At 46.3% G+C, this 27,631-nt stretch overlaps 1 protein-coding gene across 4 annotated transcripts; it reads left to right on the forward strand.

Moving 5' to 3' along the window:
• On the forward strand, nt 1-27,631 carry ORC2 (origin recognition complex subunit 2). 4 transcript variants are annotated; one of them, XM_032799470.2, is made up of 17 exons: nt 2-165; nt 438-538; nt 1,309-1,455; nt 2,421-2,507; nt 3,555-3,647; nt 8,246-8,277; nt 10,152-10,209; nt 12,084-12,265; nt 12,953-13,051; nt 14,987-15,096; nt 16,924-17,056; nt 17,536-17,632; nt 20,506-20,652; nt 21,445-21,616; nt 24,258-24,319; nt 25,286-25,404; nt 26,200-27,631. In XM_032799470.2, exons 2-17 carry the CDS (start codon nt 448-450, stop codon nt 26,284-26,286), a joined length of 1,716 nt encoding a protein of 571 aa, XP_032655361.1. In that variant the 5' UTR covers nt 2-165; nt 438-447; the 3' UTR covers nt 26,287-27,631. The 4 variants fall into 4 exon arrangements, with proteins under 4 accessions (XP_032655363.1, XP_032655361.1, XP_032655365.1 ...); XM_032799474.2 differs by having other exon boundaries at nt 6-165; nt 438-491; XM_032799471.2 differs by lacking the exon at nt 2-165 and adding an exon at nt 201-298.

Below are 27,631 nucleotides of genomic sequence, written 5' to 3' on the forward strand. Positions count from 1 at the left end.
AGCGAGAAGATCGATCTCGCGCAGCTGCGTTTCCTATTTGTGCAGCGCAGCCCCGCCCCTGCTGGCCCCCCCAGGAGGGCGGTAGATTCGCGCCGTGCGGCCCAGAGCCGGGAAGGATGCACCTCGTTCGGGCTCGAGCCGCTGCCACCCGCCTTGGCGCCTGTTGTGAGCCGCGGGGGCGGGAGAGGAACTGCGGGGGTGGGGTTTGAGCCAGCTGCAGCCTCCGCCTTCAGTTCCGCGGGTAGCTGGGGGCCAGGCCTGCCCCCCTTGCAAAGTCTCCGTGCCCAGCTCCATAGCTGTAAGGCGGCTATTGCGGCCGGGTGCACGTGGTCCTTTGCTCCCGGAAAGGGGGGGTGCATAACTGCGGGTTTGCGTGGTGCTCTGAGGGGTGGGCAGTGCCCGGCCGCCTACCTTGTTAACGCTTGTTGGCATTGCAGGTTGTCTGCTATGAGTCAGCTGGAGTTAAAGAGAAACAAGGCCCTAGAAGCCAGGTTTGTGGCAGATGAAGATGTTCTGAAGCACATTTCTGATAATGGAGGTACTAGTGGTTTAAGCGTAAATAGGCAACTTATTTTGCAGATATTGAATTGTATCAAGGGTCAGGGTCGTCAAAATGATTGGTAGCCTCTGGGTGCCCAACTTCATCTTGGAGGGGTCTGATTGCTCAGAAAGCAAGTGCTTAGCACTTCCTGATAACTAGTATCTGGAAACTGAGGCACCTAAAATCACTAGTTGCTCCTAAAAATTTTGAATGTTAACAATTTGCATATTCCCAGCAGTGGTAATGTCATGTGAGCATCTCCTTTTAAAAAGTTGGCTTAGGGTGTCTTTTTATGGTGTTCTGTGTGATCTCTTTAGACTTTATGGGCCTCAAATGCTGATATGTGCAACTCTGCAGTACCAGTTAATGCTTCAGAATTGTACTGATGTCATTGCTTATATGGATATTGAGAACTTGATATGAAATCTAGAAGTAGCTATGAAACAAAAAAAAAACAGTCATGTTAATGTCTCAGTTCCAAATTCAAATCAGTTCCAAATCACTGTTTGGCAGTTGGGACGGGTGATGTCTTGAGTTTCCATATGGGTGTTAAAAGCCAGAGACATTCTCTGCAGCTTTGGTTACTTAAATTTTAAGCATTGGAGACAGGGTCTGTGATTTTTATTTTATTTGTACAGCCCCTAGCACAACTCTGAGGGGGTGGGAGAAAGGAGGTGGTTTAGGGCAGGGGCTCCGCAGGTACTACTGCAATACTATTAATTAAATTTAGCTTATCAGAAGTTACGTTTTTGCGGTTGTGATTCTAGGTGTTAAAGTGCGGAAGGACAGAGCTCAACTTGAGCTCAATATAAAGAGATTTGTGAAGAAACTTGAGAACATTTCTGATGATGATGAGGCCCAGGAGATCCTGGAAGAGCAGAACTATGTGGCTGTTTTGGGGGCGTGTGCTGAAGGTATTTCTGGGGAAGATATAGCATGTGTCTAATTCAGAAAACTCTTGTAATATGTAAAAATGGTGGGGTTGTTAGCCAAACAGTTATTTGGCTTCAGGGAGTGATGCCCAGTGACCATGGTTAAGTTCTAATGGTTCTTGGACTGCGTGTGGGCTTTTTTCCCACTTCCATAACATAAACAGTCCTTTCAGGTTCAATGAAAAAAAGTCATAGTTTTGACTCTCATGGTTCAGAAATATGTCAGTGCTTTTTATGTATCCATGAGTATGAAATTATTAAGAAAGGGATAGATAATAAGAGAGAATATCATTGCCTCTGTATAAATCCATGGTATGCCTACATCTTGAATACTGTGTGCAGATGTGGTTGCCCCATCTCAAAAAAGATGTATTGGAATTGGAAAAGTTTCAGAAAAGGACAACAAAAATGATTGGGGTATGGAACGGCTGCTGTATGAGGAGAGATTAATAAGACTGGGACTTTTAGTTGTCTCTTTCAAGCTGAAGGGGGGATATGAAAGAGGTCTATAAAATCATGTCTGATGCGGAGAAAGTAACTAAGGAGGTATTATTTACTCCTCATAACACAAGAACTAGGGGTCACCAAATGAAATTATAGGCAGCAGGCTTAACACAAACAAAATAAAATATTTCTTCACACAATGCACAGTCAGCCTGTGGAACTCTTTGCCAGAGGACGTGAAGGCCAAGACTATAATGGTCCAAAAAAACTAGATAAATTCATGGAAGACAAGGCCTATCAATAGCTATTAGCTAGGATAGGCAGGGATGGTGTCCCTAGTCTCTGTTTGCCAGAAGCTGGGAATGGTGGCAGGAGATGAATCACTTGATGATTACCTGTTCTGTTCATTCCCTCAGGGGCACCTGGCATGCCACTCTTGGAAGACAGGCTAGATGGGTCTTTGGTCTGACTCAGTATGTCTGTTTTTATGTGTGTTCTAACAGATTCCTTGAAAAATGGCTCCAGTGCAGGTGGGGGTGAAATTTACTCGTTCCAGACTCCAAAACGTTCTGGCAAGATGGCAGAGCTGGGTATGTCTGTCTTTTCAGTATTACCAAGTGAATAAATTATTTCTGGAATCTTAGTCTGGCAGCCTCCTTGTAATTTACTTGTATTTGAAAAGTACTATTAAGAAGTCTTATGATTAGCTTTGGATCAAAAGTTTTGAGAAACAGAAGCTCAGGATTTGGACATATTGGTGATTGCTTCTTCTGCAATGGTAACCCTCATGTTATAGTGGTCCCCTTTCAGTATGTGTTAATGCAGAGGTTCACATCCACTATATTATATGTCACCAGTAGTTCAGGCTTTAACCACTGGTGCTCTGGGTTTCCCTTACTGTAATGCTGAACCTTTGTGCTGGGCTTCGTTGTGTCTCCTATTCCACTATGCATGCCATAAACCCACAGCAGAGTCTGAGCTGATCCATCTTTTTAGTCTCGCAGGCGGAGTGTGAAGTTTGGAACAGTTTGAGCTCTGTTATGGGTTAGAACAAGCCAAGTGGAATGAGAGATTCTGGCTGGTAAAGCTGAAGTCTTAGTTGAGAATCTAAACTTCACTCAGTTCACTCAACACTGTTATTGCAATACACAGCCTTTTGCGTTCAAGTCACCAGTTCAAATCCAACCCACACTGATGATTATCAGAAGAGAGTCAATAAAATGTGAGTTTAGTTCAGGTCCCAGTGGACTGATGATCTCAACACATAGGCCGTTACCAGAGAGTCCAGTTCAGCAGCCTCAGACAGAGGACCAAGTGTCATGACTAAAATATTCTCTCTCCTCAAGGGGTGGCCCCTCCACTAGGGTGGCACTTAGGTCAGGCTAACTCTGTACCTGTCTTGTGGATCAGCAGAAGAGTGTAGTCTTGAAGAACCTTTCACGAGTACTAAATTTACTCACAAAGATAGAGAAAGAAGGGAAATAGCTGGTGCAGCTCCTTGAAAAGATTGGGAAATGGGGTTAATATGTAAGAGATTATTTTGGGCAAAGAACTCTGTGTGTCACTGTGACACATCCACAGTTGTCCAGTATGTGTTTTGTGCCTATCACATTTTGAAACTGTTCTTTTATTTAAAGCCTCTGAACTAGCCCAGACGCCAGGGAAGAATGTAACTTTTGAATCCTCCCAGTATCCTGAGAAGCCAGCCAGCACCCCTAAAAGCAGCAAGAGTAAGTTCTGAGACACTTTGATGAATTGGTGAGAAGTACCTAGCAGGTGTATCCCAGCACAAATGGCAATTAAGAAGGTTGGCATTCACGGTCCAACTCCCAGCATACTTGATATTCCAGGGTTAGTTTTGTGCTTTGTAAATAGTGCCGCTTAGTCTGCCTGGTGCTCTAGTTCTCTTGTGGATCATGCTGTTTGATTGTTTTGTTTTTTTCCTACTGGCTTAGAGCAGAATGCGTTTGCTTCTCCCTTCTGCTGCTGCAATGCATAGTAACGTTGAGTCAGTTGAGAAACTTGTCTGACTTGGCTGCATATGCTTCTCTTGAGTATTCTTTAAATCAGGGCTAATGAGGACCGTGAAGGACTAGACTGGCAACCCCTGTACAGGTGCACTGGGGACTAGCATATGCAGGGGGTGTTCTGCACAGGGAGCAGAGAGAATGGAGCATCAGTGCTAGACACCTAGTGGCACGTCTCGCAGCAAAGAAGGCATGTCAAGCTGGCCTTTGGAATAAACGGGGCCCATCACTCACTCATGCCCGTCACCCCAGTCGGGGTATGGGCCGCCAACCACAGATCTCCAGAGTCCTCTATCCTGGGCCATTCGCTCTAGCTGATGTCCGAGGTATAGGCCCATTTCTTTGCTTGCAGTCCTGAAGTCGCGTCCAGGTGATTTCTTGGAACGGCCTTCTTTCCGTTGCCTTGGGGTTCCACCGTAGAAAAAAGCCAGTGATGCTAGTGTGATGTTAGTTTGCTTTGCGTAGTGTTATGTCCTATCAACCCCACCTTCTCCTCTGATTTTTCCTCTGCTGGGTTGACAAGTGTCCTCTCCAACGGAGTGGAATGTTACGGATGGTTGTTGGCCGCGATCTGGAGAATCCTCTAGGCAGCTATTAATGAAGGTCTGGATCTTCCTGGTGGTTGTTTTGGTTGTCCTCCAGGTTTCAGCTCCTACAGTAGGACGAATTTAACATGGAGTGAACAGTCAATTTTTTATTGCCAAGACAGCTCTCTGAGCTCCAGATGTTCTTGAGCTGTAAGAGGCTGCTCTTGCCTACCCAATCTTACTTTGAGTCTCGCTCGTGCACCCTGCTCGTCGATGATCTAGGCCCCCCCCCGTCCCTAGGTAGTGAAGGACTTGCACTCTCTCCAGGAGGCTTACCATTCGTGTGACTGGTCGCTTGCTGATGAATTAATCCTACAGGATCTTGGTCCTCTGTCCTTGAGAGTAGGCAACCTTAGACGTTGGTGCCACATGTGTGGATCTTCTCTTGCAATCTGCTCTTACTGCGAAAGGAGTTGCAAGATCGTCGCCAAAGTCCAGGTAATCAAGCTGGCTTCCACAACGTCCACTGGATTCCGTTCCTACCTCGTGAAGTGGATGTCTTACATATCCAATCGATGACGAGGAGAAAGAGCGTGGTGAACAACAAGCATCCTTGTCTGAACTCCAGTTTGCACACTGGAAGCTGTTGTGAGCCTGCCCTCGCGATGGATCACTCTAGAATGCCAGTTATTACCCATCATTGAGTTTCTTGATCAGGTGACCACCTCTTTGCTGGACATCTACGTATGCCGAAGGAGCTTCAGAGGTCCTCGATCCACGGCTCAATCGAAGCTTTCTCATTAGTCAACAAAGTTGATGTAAAACACCTGAGGGAGTTCCACTCCACGAGCTGCATTCGACTATGTATCGAAGCGTTGCTATCTGGTTCCGTGCATGATCTGTTCAGCCCTGGGAACGGGACTCCTGATTCATTGCTCGTAGCTGTGGATCGATGGCATCCACTCCTTCTCTCTAAGAGAACTCGGAATGCAGACCCTCCTGGCCCCGCGATTATTCCTCTAATGGCACAGGTGCTACGTGTCTTTCTTGGGTGATTTTGATGAGAATAGTCTTCCAGTCTGCCGAATACTTTCGCATATCTTCTCAAGAACACGTTCCATTGGTGGCAGGCGCTCCTCCACGGCGAGGTACACGACTTCCCTTTCTGCCTCTGGGAAGCATCCAGGTCTGCTTTCAGGCCTCTCTGGCTGGGATGTCATGCAGGTCAGCCGCCTTCCTGTTCTTCATCCCTTCGGGCTCTCTCTACTCGATACTCTTTGTTGGTTTTTCGCAATTAATTGGGAGGCTCTCGTTGTCTGGTAAATGCTGGTGGTTGTGGTCTGGTATGTTCAGCTAGGATTCCTCAAAGTGCTCCGCCCATCTGTCATCTGTGGTTCTATTCTGTATAGACTTTCCGCTTGTCTTAACGGGACGATTCTGGGTTGCGACTACCACGACAGTTGCTCTTGTAGTCATAGCAGCTTTTCATGTACCCGCTATGTCTTGCCTGCCTCCGCTTCTGCTTGCCAGTTTGTCCACATACTCTCTCTCTGGTTTCCTATATTCCTCTTCACTCTGCTCTGTGGCTTCAAGCATACATCTTTGAGCTCTGCCTTGAGCATCTAGTCCTCTGTGTTGCTGACTGCGCGGCCGCCTTCTTCTGTCTTCTATCTTGGAAGTCTCTGTCGTAGATTCCACTCTTTCTGCTAGTGTTTTCTAATTCAAGCATTCACTGGCATACTAACCTATAAGTGTCTCTCTCACTTTCTGCCAATTGTTAATGCACTGTCTCCTGCTCTAGAAAGTCTGTAAATCGAAACTTATTCTTCAGCATCAGTCCAAAGTCTTTCTTGTCTTACGTCCTCAGATAGGTGAGTTTACTTAACTACTTCTGTCTGAGTATCATCCAGCTCTGCTTTCAGCTTCAGCTTATATCTAGCCACCATAAGGTTGATCGGACGCCGCGTCGCATCCTCTTCAACTCTAACGTCCTGCAGGATCTCTGAACTCTTGGTATGCAGACATGGTCGATCTGATGTTCACTGGTCGGCCTGCTGGTGAACCACGTACTCTTCACACCCGCTTGTGAGGAAAGATGCTACTCTTATGCCCATTGATTAAGTGCACACAGATCCACAAATCTCTCCTCCATTCTCACTCATCTCTCCCAGAGCGTGGGTCCCCATGACTTGTTCGTGACTGTGTGTCAGTCCAATTTTGGCATTAAAGTCCCCATAAGGATGATGATGTCTTTGCTGTGGAGAATCTCTAATTTTCTGGAGTCTGTTGAAAAATATCTTTGTCCTCCTTCGCTGTCATAGTTGGAGCGTAGCACTGAACAACATTTCATCTTAGTCCTTCTTCATTTTAGTTCTGAAGGAGCTGTGATGATCCTGGGACATGTGCCTCCCAACCAATCAGTGCTCTCTGTGCCTGCTGGACAACATGAAGCCTATCCCTGTGCGTGGGTGCGTCGCTCTCTTCATGCCCTGAATACAGCAAGAGCTCTCCTGCAACAGTCGTCCTGTCCAGCTTGCGTCCATCTTGTTTCGCTAATGCCTAATAGGGTCAGGTTGTTGTCCTATCTGCTGCTGCAACCTGCGCCGTCTTCCTGACTCGATACGTGGTCCCTCACGTTCCATGTACGCTATGGTAATCCTCCTGGTTGCAAGAAGGGTAATAGCTTAGTGGCTTCCTCATGGCTTTCACCACCCAGCGTCATGCATCTTCGAGTTGAAGACCCTTCTTTTTCCAGGTAAAAGAATCTCTGTTGTTGGAGCAGGTTGATTTTTTACGGGGTGGAGTTGCTACCCCCACGCCCAACCCTCCTCCTTTATCCTGACTTGGGACAGGCAGATGGCCCCAAAGGACCTCTCTGGTGGAGTTAAACAGGGCCCATACCCTCACCCTTACCTACCTGTTGGCTTTGGAGTCTTGACCTGGATTGGTGTGTGAGCTTGAAAGGGAGGGGAGGCGGAAGCAATCAGTCTTTAACATGTGGCCTATGCTATGTCCTTGTTTGAGTGCTAAAAGAGGAGGGAGAAGAAACATCCTTAGCTGCATTCCAACCCTAGCATGAAGGCCCCGACTTGTGTTTTGCAATGGGGTCTGGAGCTGGTTGATGCAGCCCCAGAGAGGGACAGGGACAGACCAGCCTGTAGATGTGCTTGTTCAGCACCTCCACTTGGTAGTTCCTCAGTTCAATGGGTGCACTATACCACTGCCAATGCTGCTGCTCCTCTCCATGCCTCACATCCAGCCCTGCTTCCCTCCTCCCCAAGGGGCCTGGGAGGCAGTTACCTGCTCCAAGCTGCAATGGCTGGAGTGCAAGAACTGGACACCCCTACTGCAGGGTTGGTTCAGGCTCCTGCTCCTGGCCCACACCATAGCTCCTTGCTGGACTAGACATGGAGAATAGCCTTACTTGCTGTCCCCATCCTTCCCCACTTTACCTAAACCCTTACCCCCTTCCTGCTCACTCGAGATTTCCTGTCAGTCCCCAGTACCCATGGACCATGGCTAAAGCCACCAGTGGTGGTAGCACCACTGCCCCTTTTGTGGGGCGTATTTCCCACTCTGGGGCAGCTGCGGATTGTTGCATTTTGCTTCCATAAGAGTGACTGGCCAGAGAGCTAATATGCAGAGACAGTATCTCTGAGACACTGAGAGTGGATGCCTGCATTTCTTACTTGGGGAAACATGAGCATCTTGTAGGAGCTCATGTTTGTAGAAGCTGGCAGTGCTGGTACTTTCATTGTTCTGTTTGCTTTACAGAGTACTCTGCTTCAAACAAAGCCGAGCTGAAGGTGAGTGACTGCTTTTTGCTTGATCTTGTTTTAAAACACAAACCATCTGATTATCATGACGATTGGGGCTTGAAGAGCCTCTCCCCACCCATCACCTCCCTAGATTTTTCACAATGGAGATGTCTCCATTTCGAAGCAGGCAGGGAAGGGTTTAAGTGAGCGCTGGAACTGCTGCAAAAGAGGATCTTGGATTTATGAGCTTTAGAGTGAACACGCAGATCACTAGATTTGTCAGACTAATTAGCATAGGTGAGAGATGGTTCTCTTGCCTCATGCAACTGGACATGTTTGACATCCCTTTAATATGCAGTTAAATGCTTAGATTTCCAGCATTATGTAAAACTTGCTGGAGGAAATTGTATAAATTTTAGGACTGGAGGATGTAAGTGCTCCAGAAATGCTGCAAACTGTGGTGACTCATTAGCATTTGGTCACTTTAGTGTCCTCTAGTAAGAATGTAAATGTAATGTTGGGGAAAGATTGATGAGACCGAAGTCCTCCTCAGGTACAGTACAAAACGGGCAAACTTCATGCAGCAGCAATGCAAGCTTTCCTCTATGCTGCCCGAACAACTTGTTTCAACTCTGAACTAGTTGGACAGCCTAGAGGTAAGAGGGTAGTTTAGTCTCCATAATTCAGTTAGGCCTTGGCAGGTCTGCTGAGGTTGCATCAGGGGAGGACTGCCCCTTGAGGAGTTCATAAAGTGGATGCTGGGAAATAGAGACCAGACTCCAGTGAATGATTGCTTATATAGCACTATACTATAGGTGTGTGCAGTACTCTGAAGCATATTTAAAGTGCTGTTCTAATCTGGAAAGTGAGTCTAAAAGATGGCATCATGGTACCACACATCATCTACACAGTTCTAATTATTGCAGACTCAGCCTGGAGTCTGAGTCCAGCTGTGTTCTTTCTGGGTTACTTTTCAGTAATAAATATTTTACAATTGGAACTTGGTTTACAGTTTTTGCAGCAGAACCCAGCTCCCTCTTGCAGATCTGTATTGACTTTGCTTACTAACAGGAATACAAAGCAAAAAACAAAACCAAACCAAACCCCACATTATTACACAAAGTAAATTGATGCAACTGAACATACACAGATTGGACTGACATTTGTATATAGTCACTTTAAGACTAGAGCTGCACTTTAAATGTGCTACCAAGGTCCAAAGCTACCAAAAAAGGTGTTGAAACCTACCAGGGCCTTGCCATGTTTATATCTTAGCAAAATTGTCCTTGGGAGTCCTTTGTCTGGTGTCCTGATAATATATTGTGTTTAACTTGATGAGAAGGCTCTGTGGCTCTGCACATCATGTGTGTTCTAAAGTTAAACTCTCTTGGACATAAGACGTAATCATACCTCCTTCCCCCCCAAAACAGAAATGATCTGTTAACAGGGTTAAGTGAACAGTGACTGAACAAAACTGCTCAGTGCTCCTCAGACACATTACATTGCTGCTGGGCTTCTCAACCCTGCCAGCCTGTTCTGAGTGGTCTGTTATGCTTTGCTAGTTGCTCGCTTATTGGAACTCCAAGTGACTTTGGTGAGTAGAATATGTGACCTAGTGCATCATGGCTCAGTCTGGCAGAAGTGTTACCATTGTCGTCACTTCTGTGTGTCTCCTTCAGGAGTAAGGGGTTCTGAAGTTTCCGCATCCTGGTTGTGAGTTGTGATCCCCATTCCCCCAGGGCTAAAGGGGTGGTCATCTGACACAAGGAATTCCCTCTCCCAAGCAAAGCTTACTGCTTCTCTTTCAGCTGGCAGGGACCTGAGAAAGCAGAGCTCAGAAGTGAAACCTGGGCCCTTGCCTGGCAAAGTGCTGCTACTGGTAGGGCACGTGTGACTTTACTAACATACTTGTGTTCTTGCAGAGTAAAAAGAATGAATTTGTGTCCACAACACCTTACAGACTCAGGAAGAGATTGACAGGTAAGGAGCACCATTTGCAATAAGCTCCAGTTTACAGGAGTACAGTAGCATTGTTAAGTAAAAGCTTAGGGTGGATCTTAGTGTTCTGTTAGTTAATAACCTGCTGTCTGAGCTCCATGAGTGTATCTAGTTCTTTAGATGGAAGATAGGTCTATCAATGGCTATTAGCCAGGATGGGCAGGAATGGTATCCCTAGCCTCTGTTTGCCAGAAACTCTGAATGAGCGACAGGGGATGGATCACTTAAAGACTACCTGTTCTGTTCATTCCTTCTGGGGGACCTGGCACTGGCCACTATCGGAAGACAGGATACTAGGCTAGATGGAGCTTTGGTCTGACCCAGTAGGGCCATTCTTATGTATTTCTCTCCCCATGGGTACTTCAAGAACATTGCTGTCTGCATAGAGAATTCAAGTGACTCCCAAGTAAAAATAGCATAATAGCCATCTTTACTCAGCCAGTGTTTTGGATACATAGTTCCTTCACTGCAAGATACTGTTTCTGAGGTGTTGGGTATGAGTGCCAGCACCTAATCTCTTACTTCAGTGACTTTATTTTAGCAGGTAAAACCATGTGAATAATCCCCTGTATGCAGATGCTTTACTAAATGTGAGGAATTCAGTTCTTCTGTTAGACTCTCTCATCTCTGTCCGCTGTAGGCTGGGAGTTTGTGTCTGTCAACCTTAATCACTTGAACTGATTTAAGAAGCTGTTAAAATCCCAGCCACTCTGAAAAGCTTAATCTTCTATATCTATAGTAGATGATTTCAAGTCATTGGCTGGCTTCAAATGTGTAGGATCAGTGTGAGAGAGATTTGCAAGTCATGTTCTTACACGTTTTAACGTGTATATTTGACAGTAAATTGAGCTTGGTAAGGGATTCTAAAACAGGGTTGTGACCCCTTAAGGTTGTCAGGTTATTATGCAGGGGGGGTCACAAGCTATTAGCCTACACCCCAAACCCTGCTTCACCTCCAGCATTTATGACAGTGTTAAATATAAAAAAAAGTTTTTAGTTTGAGTGTGGGGGGGGTCACACTCAGAAGGTTACTGTGTGAAAGGGGACACCAGTACAAAAGTTTGAGAACCACTGAACTAGGCAGATTAGCTTTTAATCTGACAAACTCAGTTGTGTTTGTGCAGTTGTGTTTATTTGTGTGTAGTTTGTGTTAAATTGTCATGGGATATGCACTCTGCATAAAGATAACGGGTCACTTTTTAGGCTGAGGGTGAAATTTTCAGACGTGCCTAAGTGACAGGCAGGGGATCTCAAGATCCTGGGTACCTAAATTTCATTTTCAACAGTGACTTGGTTTTCTAAATCACTCGTGTGCTTTTGAACATTTTGCACTTTTTAAAAAATTACTGCTCCTTAGCGCTTCAAAGCCATGAAAGAGTGAGCCAGATTCTGTTCTCACTCTTGAATTGTTAGTAAAATTCCCATGGCAAAGCCCTTTTTTGCTAGTGGTGACATGAGCCAGAAAGAACCCAACTTATGTTTGGAGGACTGGCAGGTGGAATAACTCTTCTTAGTAGTATAGACTGATGTAGCATCTTTAAGAGAAGTATGGAATCCCACAATGTCATTTTTAGAATCACTTTTCAGAGTAGAGCCACACTTTGAGGCTTGTGCCAATTTGCAGAGCCTTACTAAATAATTGGAAAGAGAAGGGAAAAAGAGAGCAATGTGCATATTTTCAGGTCTATGTAGAACGGATTTTTTTTTGAGTAGCATGATGGCTATGAAATTGGATTAGGACTTGGATGTTTGAAAGAGGATAGACAATGTGTAAGAGGAGACCTAGGCTACAGGAAATGTGTAATAAGGGTTCTCTGTAAAAAGATATTACCAGCTCTCAAATGCTTTCCCCTTAGCTCCAAGCTTGCGTTCAGACAGTGAGAGTGACTATTCTGCTTCATGCTCTGAGGAGGAGGAAGAAGACAAGGACCACAAAGAAACTAGTGATGTCATATTGGACCAAAAGACTCCAAGTAAAACTAGAGCAGCTCCTGCTTCCAAAAAAACACCAGCTAAGAAACTGAAGGAGGAAATGACGGTGAGTGTGGAGGAAATACAGCCCTGATAGGAGAGATTCAGAGATGCTTGGTGACAGCGATTGTTGGTGGGGCTGGATTCACCACCCTGCTCGTGCGCTGTGGATACTTAGAGCATGTTAATGTAACCCAGCAAGGCCCACGTGGGGCAGTTTGAACACAACATGCTGCCTGTGGCGTGGGTGGTGAATTCAGCATTCCAGACGCACCTAACAATTGCTGCGACTTGTCTCCTGTGAGACCCTCATGGCAGGGGAGAAGTGGCAGGAGGAGGAGAGCAGGAACTTGATGGAGGAGGATTATTCTGGAAAGGAGGTCCAGACCTAGCATTGGCCAAGGAATTAAGGGCCGTAGGTGGTATATGAGGGCAGCTTTTCTATGCTCTGTCTCCTTGTTTGGGGGTAGGGTTTCAGCCCATCCCCCTCATCAACAGATGGGTGAGGGGAGGGACATCAAAGCAGCCTCCCTAATTCCTCACAAATCTTTTTCACAAGCATTCCTAAAAGTCTGAGAATAAGGTTGGCATCTCTGCTTTAGGTTTTCTCCTCAACCCTGTCCCCTCTGAACTGAGGAGTGGGTGTGGCTGTAAAGTGGCATCCTAACACAGCAATTTGAGCCTCGAGTAGGGGCATGGAGAGAGCGAGTCCACAGAACCTGCCTGAGACTGACCTTTCACTCTGCCTTTTCAGAGCAACCTGGTGGAAGAATACTTTGAGGCACACAGTAGTTCCAAAGTTCGAACGTCCGATCGAACCCTTCAGAAGCTGCAGAAAAGAAAGCTGGATCAGGTAAAGTTGCAGCAGATGGAACCACCTTCAGAATGGAAGGTCTTGTCTGTGGTGGATTTTTCCCCCCCTGAAATTCCGCCCTGTTGCTACCACCAGTTCAGCTGTACTAGAGGTATCAGTAGCAGGAGCCTTAGTGTAGACAATGTGCCAACAGTACATGGGGTTTGAACTATTATGCGATGTACAGCTGCTCTGTGTAGGGTCAGGTGACAAGGTGGTTAAACTGCTATCGCCTTCTGTACTCTAGCGCTCCCGCCATTGGGGCTGAGAAAATGGTAGCAACGGGGGGGAGGGAAGTGTGTAGTAGATGCTGGCTAATAGGTCGGTTGAACATTGCAATCGCTAGAATTCAGAATGCAGGGGAGGTAGAAAGGGATGATATGAATGGAGGGCAGCAATGAAATCTGCTACCAGCCCAGGCAGCAATGAAGTCTGGCTTTTGTGAACAAATTTGTTAAAAGTTAAAAACCCATCTATTCCCCCAGATGAACTGAGGGGAGTATTAATGGTGTGGAGGAAGATTTCAGCTCTGGGTTTGCGGTTTAAATCCCACCCAGGTTAGGGGCAGCCCGAAGTGTTACTATCTGACAGCTATTCAGTGACCTCTGTATATGTATGAAAGAGAGTGTTGTCCCAATCTAGTTCCCAATAGACATCTAACTCTGGTGGCTTTTTAAAAAAAAATTAAATGGACCACTTGTTGACACTCTCCATGGAGAGGCCGTGGATTGAATATATCACGGAGAGTGAATGATCCCCTTGTCCCTAGAGGTGTCCCCTCCGGGAGCAGGGACTCAGAGAAATGTACTGGTGCCTGCTGTCTGCTTGGTGAATACATAAGATGTTTGTGTCCGGGATTATTGGTCTAACTCCATGTTACCAAAACACATGCATTCAGATTAGCTACTGGCTGCTGCCTGGATTCTGCATAATGCATTACCCAGGGAGAACTCTGGTGGATTCCAAGTAGTTAAATTGGACACTCCTATGTATTGGGAAATCCAGACGTGCAGTTTTAAATCTTCTGCTGATATCAAAGGGACTGATGGGCAGCTTGATGCTCTGAAAGTTTTGTGTTTATTCGAAATAGCACAGTTCCTTTCTGTTTTCTCTCCAGAGTAAACTCCCTTCTGCCACATGGGGGTGGGAAGAGGATGCATTAATTGGAGAATCTGAAGCCTGCATAGGTCTCATGCTACAGCAGTTCCAATTTTGTTGCCAACATTATAAGTAGTACTGCTAGCTTACACATCAGGACTCTGGCACGTCTTTTAAAAGCCTGAACTAGCCCTCCAGATTCGTAATGCATTTCTCATAGCACTTTCTCTGGTGAGACTAGTTTTGATCTGCAGGTGAATTCTTTCCTATTGTTTTCTAATACTCGGGAGTCTTCTCTTTAAACATAGTACCTCATGGCCTTTAACCCTTTAGTGACTGAATCAACTGAACTAACGCAAACCATATTGATGGGCACTCCGGTCTTGCCCATTGCTAATGGGGTTGTCTCTGGTATGGTGCATCCATTATTGGCAGAGCATGCTTAGCGGAGAAAATCCAGCTGCTGGTGCAGAAGAAGCTGTGAATGTGCCATTGTCTCAGTAGCAGTATGCCCAGATGCTGCAAGGTGAGGCAGAATGGGGTGACCAAGACACAAGACTGAGCATCAGCCTTGATCCCCTTCTCAGATCGGCCACAGGTTCCTGTGTAAAAGTGGGCAAGTCATTTGACTTCCCCATCAGCAAACCTGGGCTAAATTGTTCCCACTGGAGTATTGCAGTTTAATACTGGTAAAGCATTCTGATCTTTGAGGGGAAGGTGCTGTAGAAGTGCAGTGTTTATAAGGCACGCTCCAGGCACACATTTAGACACCTGTTTAGTCATTGTCTTCAACCCTAAACCCTGTATGACTGTCCTGTTCTCCCCTTCTAAACACAGCAAACGCTGCTTGTCCTCCTGAACAAGGCTCCCCCTGCCTTCACTGCTGAACTCAAGGAACTAAACCAACAGCATGAATCCTTGTTTTCCAAATGGATGCTGCAGTTACAGTAAGTATCTATGGATTCCTCTAAGAAGATTCAGTGAACATTAGTCCCCAACATACCATCAGGAAAGCCTCTGCTGATTTAAATCATTGTCCCACAGATAGGCAATGGAATGATTCACGGACTGAATTAGGGCTGAGGTTGCAGGATAAGCAAGTGTAATTTCTTAGGGCGCAGTCTGGGTAATGCATCTCCTGAGACAAGTTGTGCAAAATTCACTCTTTATGAGCTGAACAGCCGGGGTTTTTAGAGGTGTAGTGTCCCCAGTTGATGGGAGCAGTAAGTGCTCATTAGTATGTTTTATAAACAGGCGAGTATACGAGGAAAGGGAGAGAGACAATTTAGAGCATACAAGTTTGTTAGCAAATCGCCAATACCACTTCTCATAGAATCTGGTTTTCTTCAGTGGTGTAATAGTGAGCTTTCTTAGCGTGAGGGATCTAATAGTTAGTAGATGCGAGAAGAAAGGTGCTGTGTCTGTTGAGGACTGTAGGAGCTGGAATTCTGTGTCTATTTGTGTGAGAGAAAGCGAGGTTGGGGGCACACTTCCATTATACACCTCTACCCCTATATAACGCGACCCAATATAACATGAATTTGGATATAACGTGATAAAGCAGCGCCCCAGGGAGGGGGCTGCGCACTCTGGCGGATCAAAGCAAGTTCAATATAAAGCGGTTTCACCTATAGTGAAGATTTTTTTGGCTCCCGAAGACACCGCTATATTGAGGTGGAGGTGTATTTAATGCTGGGTGTTGCTTATAGAGCTATAAGATTCCATGCTGCTTTACAGAAGACAAGGTCCTTGCCTCTAGAGGATTCGATTCTAACAGAGACAAAGGATACAGAGGCTAGTAGCTCAGAGGAGGGCAGGTGCAGACATATGGGAGGACATCAGTGCTAGAAGGCTTTGCGAAAGGAGTGTGGTGCAAGGAGGAAATTGCAGTGTCATGGTTCATGGGACAGTCCTGGGCATATAGGATAGTGTGAGAAAGATGGCAGGCTGGTGAGGCAGAGAGAGCAGGTGGGGAGTGGCAGATGCTATGTGTGGGGAGTAAGAGCAACATAGGTTTACAATAAATATTTTCGTTGAGCCAGAGCGGTCTCATGTGCTTGCATTGAAGTTAATGGGAGTTGTTTGCACACAGCACCTTGGGATCTGGCCCACTCTTCCCTCTTTTGTTGACACATCATTCTTCCTTTGAGCCTTAGATGCTGTGCCGCTCCTCATAAGAGGTCTGTGATCTGCAGTGTCGTAAAGCATCCTTGTATCTGCCTGTCTCTGGCTACACTGGATAGTTAAAGGTTAAACCACAAGTACTAGAATAGCATGTTTTGATTTTGAAATCTTGACCTTTGACCTGACTAGAAAAGACACATCAGAAGCAACTGGTAGGCTTTCATTTGTTGTCTCATAACTGCTGTGATTCATGGGAAAAGCTGAATGTACTGTGCCTGAATAGCTTGGTGGAGGGGCCTATGCAGTGGCTTTGTGAGCAATTTCCATGTAAATCTGCATTGTTTTAGAGGACCTGATAGTCTTCAGACAAGTGTCCCTTTCGTGTGAGGACAGCAAATTCCCAGGTCTTGAGCATGCTGATAAACACTCCTGTTAGTTACACAGAACCACCATACCCACTCATCTCAAACCCCATACAAACTGAGGGACTGGCTGGCTGCAAACTGAAGTACCCTGGACTTGATTGACTCTTTAGAATTGTAAGATTATAGGAGGAGAGGGGATCAGATTGTTTCATGTAATGAAAACAGATGTGAGATTCTAAAAGAACCTGTCAGTTTGATTCCTTTAATCTGCTCTCTTTGCTGCAGCCTGGGGTTCAGTATTGTGCTTTATGGACTGGGCTCAAAGAGAGATTTGTTGGAGAAGTTTCGTACCTCTCTGCTCCAGGATTCTGTTCACCTTGTTGTCAATGGCTTCTTCCCCAGCATCACTGTGAGATCAGTAAGTGTGACAAAGCTTGTGAGGTTTTTAAGTTGCTGGTTGTTATCTGCAGCCACTAAAATCTTCCAGTACAAAATGTTTAGTGTAGCCCACAGGAAGCTTTCCCAGTCTCTAAACACAGACTCCTCAATGAATAGCATTCCCCGTTCTCCCTTCTCCTTGAGTTTAAAGAAACTTTGACCACGCTGGGGATTGGTGTACCTGAACTAGTGCAAACTCCCTAGTATAGATGAGGTATCCCATAATATGCAACATACTCCTATACAATTTACCTCTGCTTGAAACTGGAGAAAATCATGACTTTCCTTGACTACCCTAGGGGTTTGCACCATGTGAAGCTATGCTGGGAACTGGCCACAGATGGCTGGAATTGGTGATGATCCTTGATGTTAGCTAAGGCCCAACTCTTGGATTCTGTTAAGCCCATAGTTATCAGAAGTCCCTCAGGATGATAGTGATCTTGCATTTTTCTGTTACAGATTCTGAACTCCATAACAGAGGAGGTGCTGGATCACATGGGGACTTTCCGCAGCCCTCTGGATCAGTTAGACTTGATCATGAAAAGATTTAAAGAAGGTAAAGAGGCTGAGCAGATGCCCTAAAGCTTAGACTCTCTCTGATCTTGGAAAAGCTTGTGCAAGTCTGGTGTCTTCCTTGAAATCACATATACTTCCCACTTGCTCAGTTGCAATCTTTGTGTTGACTCTTGCTGTTCTGTTTCCTGTCTTGTGATTTTGTGCCCTTCATGGAAAATATACGTAGTTCTCTGAATAGATGCGTAAGTGCACCAGGGTGTTGGCTTCTTGGTTGTGAAATGTGTGAAGGTGTCTTGAAATTGAGTAGCTGGAAATACAGCGTTCCCTTTCCTCAGTTTCAGCATGTTAGCTTGGACACATTACCAAGGAAAAGTGAGAAAATGAGCATTCTGACAATGAGCACAAGAGCCTCATGTCTGCTCTGAGTGCTTAGTCTCTTCATTTGGTTCATTGGAGGAGTTTGTGCCATATTTCTCCTCAGCTGTAAGTTCATTGATAGAATAGAATAAGGGTAAAACCTAAGCTTTTTGTATGGGGGTGGATGGGAGAAGGAGGTTCTTACTGGTTGCCTGAGGGCCTGAACAATACCCATTGAAGCTAAGAGGTGAAAATTTCAAGAGCCTAAAAGAGCCCAGATGTCCAAATACCACTGAAATTTAATGGGAGTAGGGGGCTGAACTCTCTTAGGCTCCTCTGAAAACCTTGGCCTAAGAGGCTTGCCATAGACTTCAATGGACATTGGATTGAGCTGCAAATGTACAAGGTCTAATGGACTGAAGGGGACTAGCGATGTAACTTAATGTATGCAGACCCCTCTGTTGTTGATGGCTGTTTTGAGCAAACAGAGTAGGATATGGGAGTTCAGGTTCTAAAAGCAATGTTAAATGCGTCATCTCATATATACAGAGTGCTTGCTGAGTTCCATATGTAACAGTATAGCTGTATGCTGTGTGTGCGTGTGTATGGTTCCAGTGGCTAAATTTTGTGTCTACATCTGTGCATATATGATGTTGCCACTGGAGCCTTAACTCTTCTCCCCCCCCGCCCCCCCAATGTTCATCCTTCATCTCTTTGTGCTTCCCTACAGAGAATGGGTATGGGAAAGGTTGGCTGGCTGGACGCAGTCCCCCAATTGTAGCTGTTCTTATGCAGCATCACAGGTGCTAAACTCTAGCTGTCTCCCTGTGGAAAACCCAGGGCTATGGGTAGTTGAGTAGCCACTTGATTTCTGCACAAAACAGAATTTATAATTGGCTAATGGCTTGTCAGGGAGTTTACTGGGCTCTCCAAGCAGCTGTTTCTTTGGGAGCTTTAGCAGCAACAGGCCAAGTTTGAAGTTTTAAAGATCACCCATTTGCATTCTGTGTGTCAATAAGTCTTAGAGTACATCTGTGCAGCAGCTAGGAGATGCAATTCCCAGCTTGGGTAGCTATACAGGCCCTAGCTTTGCTCAAGCTAGCACCTAAAAATAGTTTCTGTGGCATCCAGGGCTAGCCCCTGGAGCACGTACCTAGAAGCTTGGGCATGATTGTATGTGGCTGCTCAGGCGAGCTGCCCACCACTGCCACACTGCTCTGCTCAGGTTAGCATGTGTATCGCTACCTGCGCTGGGAATTACATCTCCTAGCTGCTGTGTAGACATACCCATACAGAGCTCATTAAAGGCATGTTGAGAGAGATTTCTGTTCAGATCAGTGGGCTTTTTCTCAGATCCTCTGTGAGTGGGAGGGTTTTAGTTGGTCTCTTTCTTACATAATTCAAAAGTAGCAGAACAGATCTGTATTTAAACCCCGCTCCTAAAATAAATCCATATTGTCTAGAGCAGTAGTTTTCAAACTTTTTTGTTTTTCTGGTGACCCAGTTGAAGAAAATTTTTGATGCCCGTGACCCAATGGAGCTGGAGATAAGGAGTTTTGGGGGGGGGGACTCTGGGCTGGGGCGGAAGGTTGGGGTGCAGGGGTGAGCGGTGGGGCTGGAAATGAGGGGTTCAGGGTGTGGGAGGGGCCGTGGGCTGGGCAGGGGTTGGGGGTGCAAGAGGGGGTCAGGGCTTGGATGGGGTGCAGGCTCTGGGTGAGGGCTGGGGATGAGGGTTTGGGGTGCAGGAAGGGCTCTGGGTTTGGGGGGGGCTCAGGGCTGGGGCAGAGGATTGAGAGGCAGGCTTATCTCGGTGGCTCCCAGTCAATGGCCAGCTGTGGGATGCTAAGGCAGGCTTCCTGCCTGTCCTGGCACTGGCGACCGTGTCACTCCCTGAAGCGGCCAGCAGCAGGTCCAGCTCTGTGTGGCTCTCATCCACAGGCACTGCCCCCCCCAGCTCCCATTGGCTGGTTCCTGGCCAATGGGAGTGTGGAGCCGGTGCTTGGGGCAGGGGCAACATGCGGAGCCCTGTGGCGCCCCCACCCCCAGGAGCTGCACCTGCTGCTGACCCCTTCTGGGGCATAGCACTGTGTCAGAACAGGTAGGCACTAGCTGGGCAGCACCACCGATGGGACTTTTAATGGTCTGGTTGGCGGTGCTGACCAGTGCTGCTGCGACCTAGTGCCTTCCGTTCTGTGAGCCAGTACTGGGCCGCAACCCGCACTGGTGTAGAGGTTCAGAACGAAAGGCATAGAAAGCTTCAGCCCAAAAAGAAACTTCTGGATAAGTCATGAGCAAGCAAAAGGGGGGTTATGAAAGGAAAGCTGCAGTGATGGCAAGAGCTACAGTGGAAAGAGCTTGTATAAAATATTTCAGATGCCCTGAAATACAGGCTGAAAGGCAAAGTCCTCTGACACTGGAGTGCTGGGTGGACGTGCATAGGGGGGTTGACAGGACTGCCTTACACTCAAACCACAGTGAGAACGAGGAATCTCTTCACTCTTAGTGCAGCTCCTTAGTGTGACTGTTCCCTTGCTGTTTTTTCTCCCCCCTTTGTAGATTCTTCCTTGGAGCTCTATCTCCTCATCCATAACCTGGACAGCAAGATGTTGAGAGGAGACAAAAGCCAGCAAATTCTTGCACAGTTAGCATCCCTGCCTAACATCCACCTCATCGCCTCCATCGATCACATCAATGCTCCACTCAGTGAGTCCCAGGGCCTTGGTCTCCTCCACTGTGCTTCCAGAGAAACCACCCTTCTGGGACTGTTAAATGCTCTCTGTATATTGCTTGCATTGCCTTATCTCTGCCCCGTGGGTGCATAATGTACAGCTAGCTTTCTATTAGCACCTGGAGGCCATGGTCAAGGTGTGAGCCCCATTCCCCGTGGGGCTGTACGAACACACGACTATAGCTGCCAATCACTGTCAGATTATCTATACAGTACTGACGCTTCGCTGAACCACTGGTTCGAACACCACATTGTTCAGACTGGTGCTATCCTGTAGCTGCTAACTGAAAGTGAAATGGAAAAGGGGATGTGTGCAGTGTGCGTGTAAATTCTTTGGTGCAGAGAATGTTTCATTCCGAGTGTAAATGGCTGGGTAAATGATACTGCTCTATGTAAGTGAAGATTCGCTAAGGCAGTGGTTCTCAACCAGAGGTATGTCACAGGGGTACACAGGTCTTCCAGGGAATACGTCAGTTTGTCTAGATCAGGGATCACGGGATGGATTTAGAGAGACTGTAAGTGCAGGGCTGGTATTAGGGGGTAGCAAGCAGGGCAGCTCCCCACACCCCAGGGGCCCCCGTGAAGCTAAGTTACATGCTTCAGCCCCATGCAGCAGGACTTGGGCTTCAGGGGTACAGTAGTCTGGAAAGGCTGAGGACCACTGCTCTAAGGTGGTGCTGCTGCACTAAGATGGTTTATATTGTATGACTGGGAGAAGCTAAATCTGCAACCCTGTCTTTCCTTTCTTCCCTTGTGTGTGTGTCTAGTGTGGGATCAGGCAAAACAAAGCCTCTATAACTGGCTCTGGTATGAAACAACCACTTTTAGTCCCTACCTGGAAGAAACCTCCTATGAGAACTCACTCTTAGTGCAGCAATCTGGGTCTCTGGCTCTGAGCTCCCTAACGCATGTCTTGCACAGCCTCACCCCCAATGCAAGGTAAGATCCTATCACATTATCGTTCTAGCAGCTAGAAGCCCCAGTTAAGATTGTGTTAGGTGCTGTGTGTACATGTAGAAAGAGACAGTCTCAATCCCAAAGATCTTACATTCTATATACATAAGAGACAAAAAGGGTGTGAGAGAGACAGGGTTCCCATCCCCAGTTTCCATATGGGTAGAGCCCTGTGTGGATACAAATTTATATCCGTGGATATAAACTGGTATCTGCAGAACTTCAGGGCTCTCGCAGGAACCACGGCAGCGAAAGGAGCAGAACGTGGGTACTGCTCCCAGGAGCCAGTGCCCCATGTCGGCAGCTCCTCCAGTGCGTCTGTACCGCCCAGTGGGGTGGGCACCAGGCTCACAGGCAGCTGTGCCTGGTTGTGCTCTTGTGTGCAAGCGGCACACACATCCTCAGACAGGAGAGACAGACAGCTGTGTGGAGGGGGCAGGGCTGAGGGCGGGGCAGCAGGCAGTACAGCAGTGCTGGAGGAGCTGCCAGTGCGGGGTGCTGACTCCTGGGAGCAACAACCCCATGTGCTGCTTCTTTCACTGTTGCGGTTCCGCAGATACTGACTTATATCCGCGCAGGACTCTACATATGGGGAACTGAGACATGGAGTGATTAAGTGACTTCCCTGGTGTCATTAAGAAGACAATGGTGGAGCTTGAACTGAACCCTGATCTCCTAAGTCCCAGTCCATTTCCTTAACCACATGCCATCCTTTCTCACTTCTTTTCTTAATTTGAAAGCAAGGTCCACATTGGCTGGCTGTCTCTCAGCAGCATGGATCTCAGTCTAGCTGAAGGAAGTTTAGAATGCAAAATATTGAAGTGCCAGCAGAGTCTGGCTACACAAGGACTTGGATTTTGTGTTCTGCTTAGTTCCCCTCTTCAGACTGCTTAGTGAGTCATTGATGGGTGAAAAATTGGGGGAAGCTCCACCTACTCTCTCAGCACTTCTTTTTGAGTCAGTGAAATGTGCCCTATGGTGAAGGAGCAAGGTGACAGCTCTTAAAGCGAGATTATCTTGCAGAGCGTCTCCCCGCCCATTCAATATTGCAGAACGTTCCGGTGGTAGCTGTTACTTTTTCACGTAGGCAGCTGCAGCTTTGGGAACATGTCTATCTCCAGCTGCTTTCCATGCCATTTAGCAGCTGGAGGCAACGTGTAGAGTCCTCACCAAGAGACCAGCAAGTTCACCGTGGACCATAGTATAGGAGCCACTGATGTATAGCACTAGAGAAAATAGATAGATAGTATGCTGGGGTGGTTTAATAGACCTTTCATTCTAACAGCCAAGTATCTTGCCATACAAATAAAAAATGGAGAATCTGGCTTGCTGTATAGGTGCTTCTGTCACCACACAGACGCAGCTCAATCTCAATTTCTATAGCACTTCCTGCTGCATTTGCACATAGTGTGTGGCTGCAGACAGTCTGTTTCTAACAATACTGGACAGCTTGCTTTTGTCCATGGAGAAGCCTGTGTGTGTCTTGGCAGCCATCCCTTGGATGGGGGTATGGTAACATCTAAGACTTTTCACCTTAAATCCAGCTCAGACTCCTTTAAAATACAAATTCAAAGTTTTAATCTGAAAATCTGCAGGGAAAAAGAGAATAATTAAATGACTTCAGTGTTAGCATCTTTTTTGACTAAGAAAGTTAAGCTTGTTATTTCTGTAACTCATAGTGAATATTGCTCACTGCATGAAAGGGGCAGGTTCCACGACCAGCATATTTGTTGACTTTGCAATGCAGTGTATGAACTACAGAATTGCTTTGTATTGCAGTACGACCTGCCATTTTTGATTTCTTGCTTGTAGTGGGCAACAATAAAATAATTAGTTGACTACATGAGCATACTCCTGAGTCCTCTCTATCGGGCTCTATGGCAGGGGTGGGCAAACTTTTTGGGTCGAGAGCCACATCTGGGTGGGGAAATTGCATGCAGGGACATGAATGTAGGGCTGGGGCAGGGGGTTGGGGTATGGGAGGGGGGCAGTGTGCAGGAAGGGGCTCAGGGGAGGGGTTGGGGTGCAGGGAGGGGTGCAGAGTGTGGAGGCGCTCTGCAGCGGGTTGGGGTGCAGGAGGGGTATGATGGGGCTGAGGGCAGAGGGTTGGGGTGCAAGGTGCAGGAGGTGTTCGAGGTGCAGGCTCCAGCCCAGTGCTGCTTACCTTGCTGTTCCCGGCCAATGGGAGTTGCAGAGGGCGGTGACTGCAGGTGAGGGCAGCGTAGAAAGCCCTCTGCCCCACCCCCTACCCCTGGGGCTGCAAGGACATGGTGCCAGCCACGTCCGGGAGCGGTGCAGGGCCAGGGTAGGCAGGGAGCCTGCTTTAGCCCAACGGCGCCACAGGGGTGCGCGCGGGCCATAGTTTGCTCACCCCTGCTCTATGAAACGATAATTTAATTTGGGCTTTATCTGTAGAACAATCAGCTTTCTGACACTTTTCAAGTTGATTGTTTAACTTGGGTTCCAAGTGATCAGTAGCCCTTACATGATGGAGGAATGGGACTACTTTAAATGAACGGCTCTTGGAAAGCAAGTCTTCCTCCAGCTGCTGTGTACGCACAAGACTCTGTTCTTCAAGAAAAATTGTTTAAGATTTCTGTAATGGCCTCTTTTTCCTTTTCCACAGAGGGATTTTCAGACTGCTGGCCAGGTATCATCTGGAGAACAAGGATAACCCATCTTACCCAGGTACCTGGTGTTCGATGTAGGAATGCACATGGCATTTCTTCTCTCGTCTGATGTGGCACCATTGGCAGTTCAGTCAAGGTGGAAGCTGGGTTCTCCCATTTTAGCATGTGTTGCCATGGCAGATTTATTGAAACTACTGGCTTTTGAATGTGAGTTTAGCACAGAGCATCTCTACCAGTGCTGTGCATTGGGCTACATGTTCTGGTGTGTGACGTGAAATCAGATGAATGGTTGAGTTCAGAGGATCTCTTCTTACTGTCATCCAGTCTGATAGTGAAATCCTCCACGTGGGGCTGAGTTACAAAACCAAGGAAGAAGTTGACTGTCACATGCCATCCATTGATTAGGGGAGACAAGGAGTCGAGACCTCTTGTGTTCTGCTACCACTTCTGCCACTGACAAGCTGTGTGACCTTAGTCAAGCCACTTAATCTATGTCCTGGCTTGTCCCCCTATGATGCCTACAGATTAGTCAGTCTGTAATGCTCTGCAATTTGCAAATAAATGGCATAGTATTAATCTAGAAAGATCAAGATACAGTAATATAGGAGCTGGGTAGTGAAAGAGAATCCCACACTGGGCTGTGCACTTGAGTGCTCTGAAAGTTTGTCTTTACCAAATGGAGGATCTTGTATTGTCAGATCTGCCACTTTCCATTCCTGAACTCCCTTTAGCTTGGCTGTCTCTGTGGGACAAAGCTGTGGTTGACAAAGGCATTAAATATGGTCAGGATGTATGTTCTGAATTTGATCAGAGGAGCAGCTGAAATAGCAGGAGATTCCTTCCTCCTCTCTTTAAGGGGGCTCCTCAAATTGGATGTCCCAGTAATGTTATTTTCTAGTGAGTAGGCAGTGCAAGGTATCTTTCAGGACTGCAGGAGAGGAAGTAATTCTGCCCTCTACCAGAGCACATAAATCTGCTTTGGATGCTGGCTGTCCTGATTTATTTAACTCCTCTCCATACCCAGGACTATCTTTCCAAGACTTCTACCAGCGATGTCGGGAGGCCTTCCTTGTGAACAGTGAGCTGACTCTTCGGGCTCAGCTGACAGAATTCAGGGACCACAAACTCATCCGGACCAAGCGGGTGAGCTAGGCAACTGTTATCTTGACTGTGACTACAGCTGGTGGCCTTACTTTTTATTTCACTACTTGCAGCTGTTGAGTTTACCGGAGATGAGCTGTACCAATGTCCAGAGTACACTGTTTGAAGCACTGACAAATGGTCGGTGCATTAGTGAAGGGCTGAAGGCCTATAGCATGCTATCCACTTTTGCATGCAGGTCTCTCAACATTCTGTGTAATGGAAAGAGACTGCAGAAAAGTGCACTACGGCTTAGTTACTTAACAATACAGAGCTCCTCTGGGTATGCAGTGGAACCCTGATTACCTGAAGATCTCGAGGAGCAATCTGAAGCATTTGAATAACTAGAAGAGACTATTTAGCAAGCTTTAAAGTCTGTACTTGGAGTCCCCGGAATGGAGACTGCTAGCCAGCTCCAGCAATGAGACTGCATTCCCAAGTCCTGAGGCAGTAAATCATTTAAGTGAAGTGGATAGTACTCCTCCCACTCTCTCGTGTAATATGCAAGGGTAACTGAGTCAGCTGTCTTCTAAAGCTGTGGGGTTTGTCTCCCAAACCAGATATGAGCCGATTTATTTCAATGTGCTTTTTCGCCTGTTGTCATGCTAAGGAAATATTCCTGGATTAATATTCTAGTTAGTACCACTGAACACTGACCTGGCTGGACACCTCACTACATAAGGCCATGTTGGTGTGTCGAATCTGTGCTGTTTATAACAGTGTTGTCCAGTGGCTCATTTTGCATCAGTGCGATTTCTTTGCCACAGTCTTGTGTTGACAGTGTGTGTCCGTTTTCAGGGAACGGATGGAGTGGAGTATTTATTAATTCCTGTAGACAACGGGACCTTGACTGATTTCTTAGAAAAAGAGGATGAAGACATTTGAATCTTCTCAAATCCCAAACCATCTACACTAACTGCTATCAAGGGATGCTGGAAAAGGGTCTGAACTTGGATTGCTCTCCCTTTGACCATGGGCTGCTGGACCACTTAATGACATGTGACACTTTACAAGTTTGGTGTTCTAATTACTTGAGTAGTTCTGGGTAAAGAATTCCATATGCAAGACATATCTTACTCTTGAGTTTAGATTTGTATTCTTTTAGTCTTCCAGCTCACGTAATGCCTTCTTTGTATCTATGCAGCCACTTTTACAGACTAGGAAAACTAACTCTTCAGTAAGATTATGCTTTCTGCTCATTACCTCTCTGCAGAGGAAGGTTTGGCTGGAGCAGTTCACTTGAGGAATGCAATGACTCCATGCTCAGAGCTTTATTTTTTACGAGAGTTGTAATTTTTCACAGCTCAGTGCTTTCCAGTACTTCCCACATTGGTCAAGCGGATGGGCTCCTAGTGTGTGAAGTTGCTGAGATTTTAGAATGCCAAGTGATCTACCTTGGGTGGTCAAGTCGGGTGGAGTGGAATAAAAGTGGAATATAAAAAACAAGGGGTTGGAATGTTGTGGGTAACTTATTAAACCTTCCCTCTCTGCTGAAATGTTAACAGTAGAATAGAGGAGCTTTCCCAAAATCCAAATCCTTTTACAAGGTGGAATCTGTGTTGAAAATTGTGACTGGGAAGGGCTCTAAAGTGACCTGTAATGGGAGGGAAGGAAAAACAATGTGACTTTTTCCTGCTTTATTTATGTACAGAAGGCTATAAAGTTTTTTTGTTTTTGTTTTTTGTTTTGTTTTTTTTTTTTAAATCAGGGATGTCCAAGTTGGCTCTCCTGGAGAACTTTTTGGAGGTCCTGAATAGAAGATAAGTTCAACAAAGATCACTTTTCTTCATGGTATTTTTTAGGCATTTGCACTAAATTAAAATTTTATTTTTTATGTTTCAAAAGTCTGCATAAGAATAACGTCCAGTCTCATTTTGCCTGCATGATTTATCTGGTCTAGTCTATCAGTTCTCCAGTATCTATAGTGCCTTCTAGGAAAACCAGAGACTTGATCTGAATTTCTAATGTAGAAGAAAAAATGTGGTTAATATGGGAGTGTAAGGGTACTTTGATGCCTTCTCCCTATATCAGAAAGAAAGAGATATAGATGTAGTTTTTTTTTTCCTTTGCAGGTCACCTTAAGCTCTGCAGTTCTATCACCTACATAAAACTATCTGCCAGTCAGACTTCAGGGATACTTGAACTTATTGCCTAATCTTGTGGCAATCCATCGTATAAATGACTGTTTTGAATGACAGAATGTTAAATAAACTTTTATTCATATTCTGTA

Source organism: Chelonoidis abingdonii, chromosome 10, assembly GCF_003597395.2.
Source record: "Chelonoidis abingdonii isolate Lonesome George chromosome 10, CheloAbing_2.0, whole genome shotgun sequence".
In the NCBI taxonomy this organism is placed as follows: domain Eukaryota; kingdom Metazoa; phylum Chordata; order Testudines; family Testudinidae; genus Chelonoidis; species Chelonoidis abingdonii.

Excerpts from the sequence above, each read along its gene's own strand:
- ORC2 (XM_032799470.2), top strand. The coding sequence starts at position 448 with ATGAGTCAGCTGGAGTTAAAGAGAAACAAGGCCCTAGAAGCCAGGTTT. Across the intron at positions 8,278-10,151 it reads CAAACAAAGCCGAGCTGAAG|AGTAAAAAGAATGAATTTGT; the intron begins GTGAGTGACTGC and ends GTGTTCTTGCAG. Across the intron at positions 13,052-14,986 it reads AGAAAAGAAAGCTGGATCAG|CAAACGCTGCTTGTCCTCCT; the intron begins GTAAAGTTGCAG and ends TTCTAAACACAG.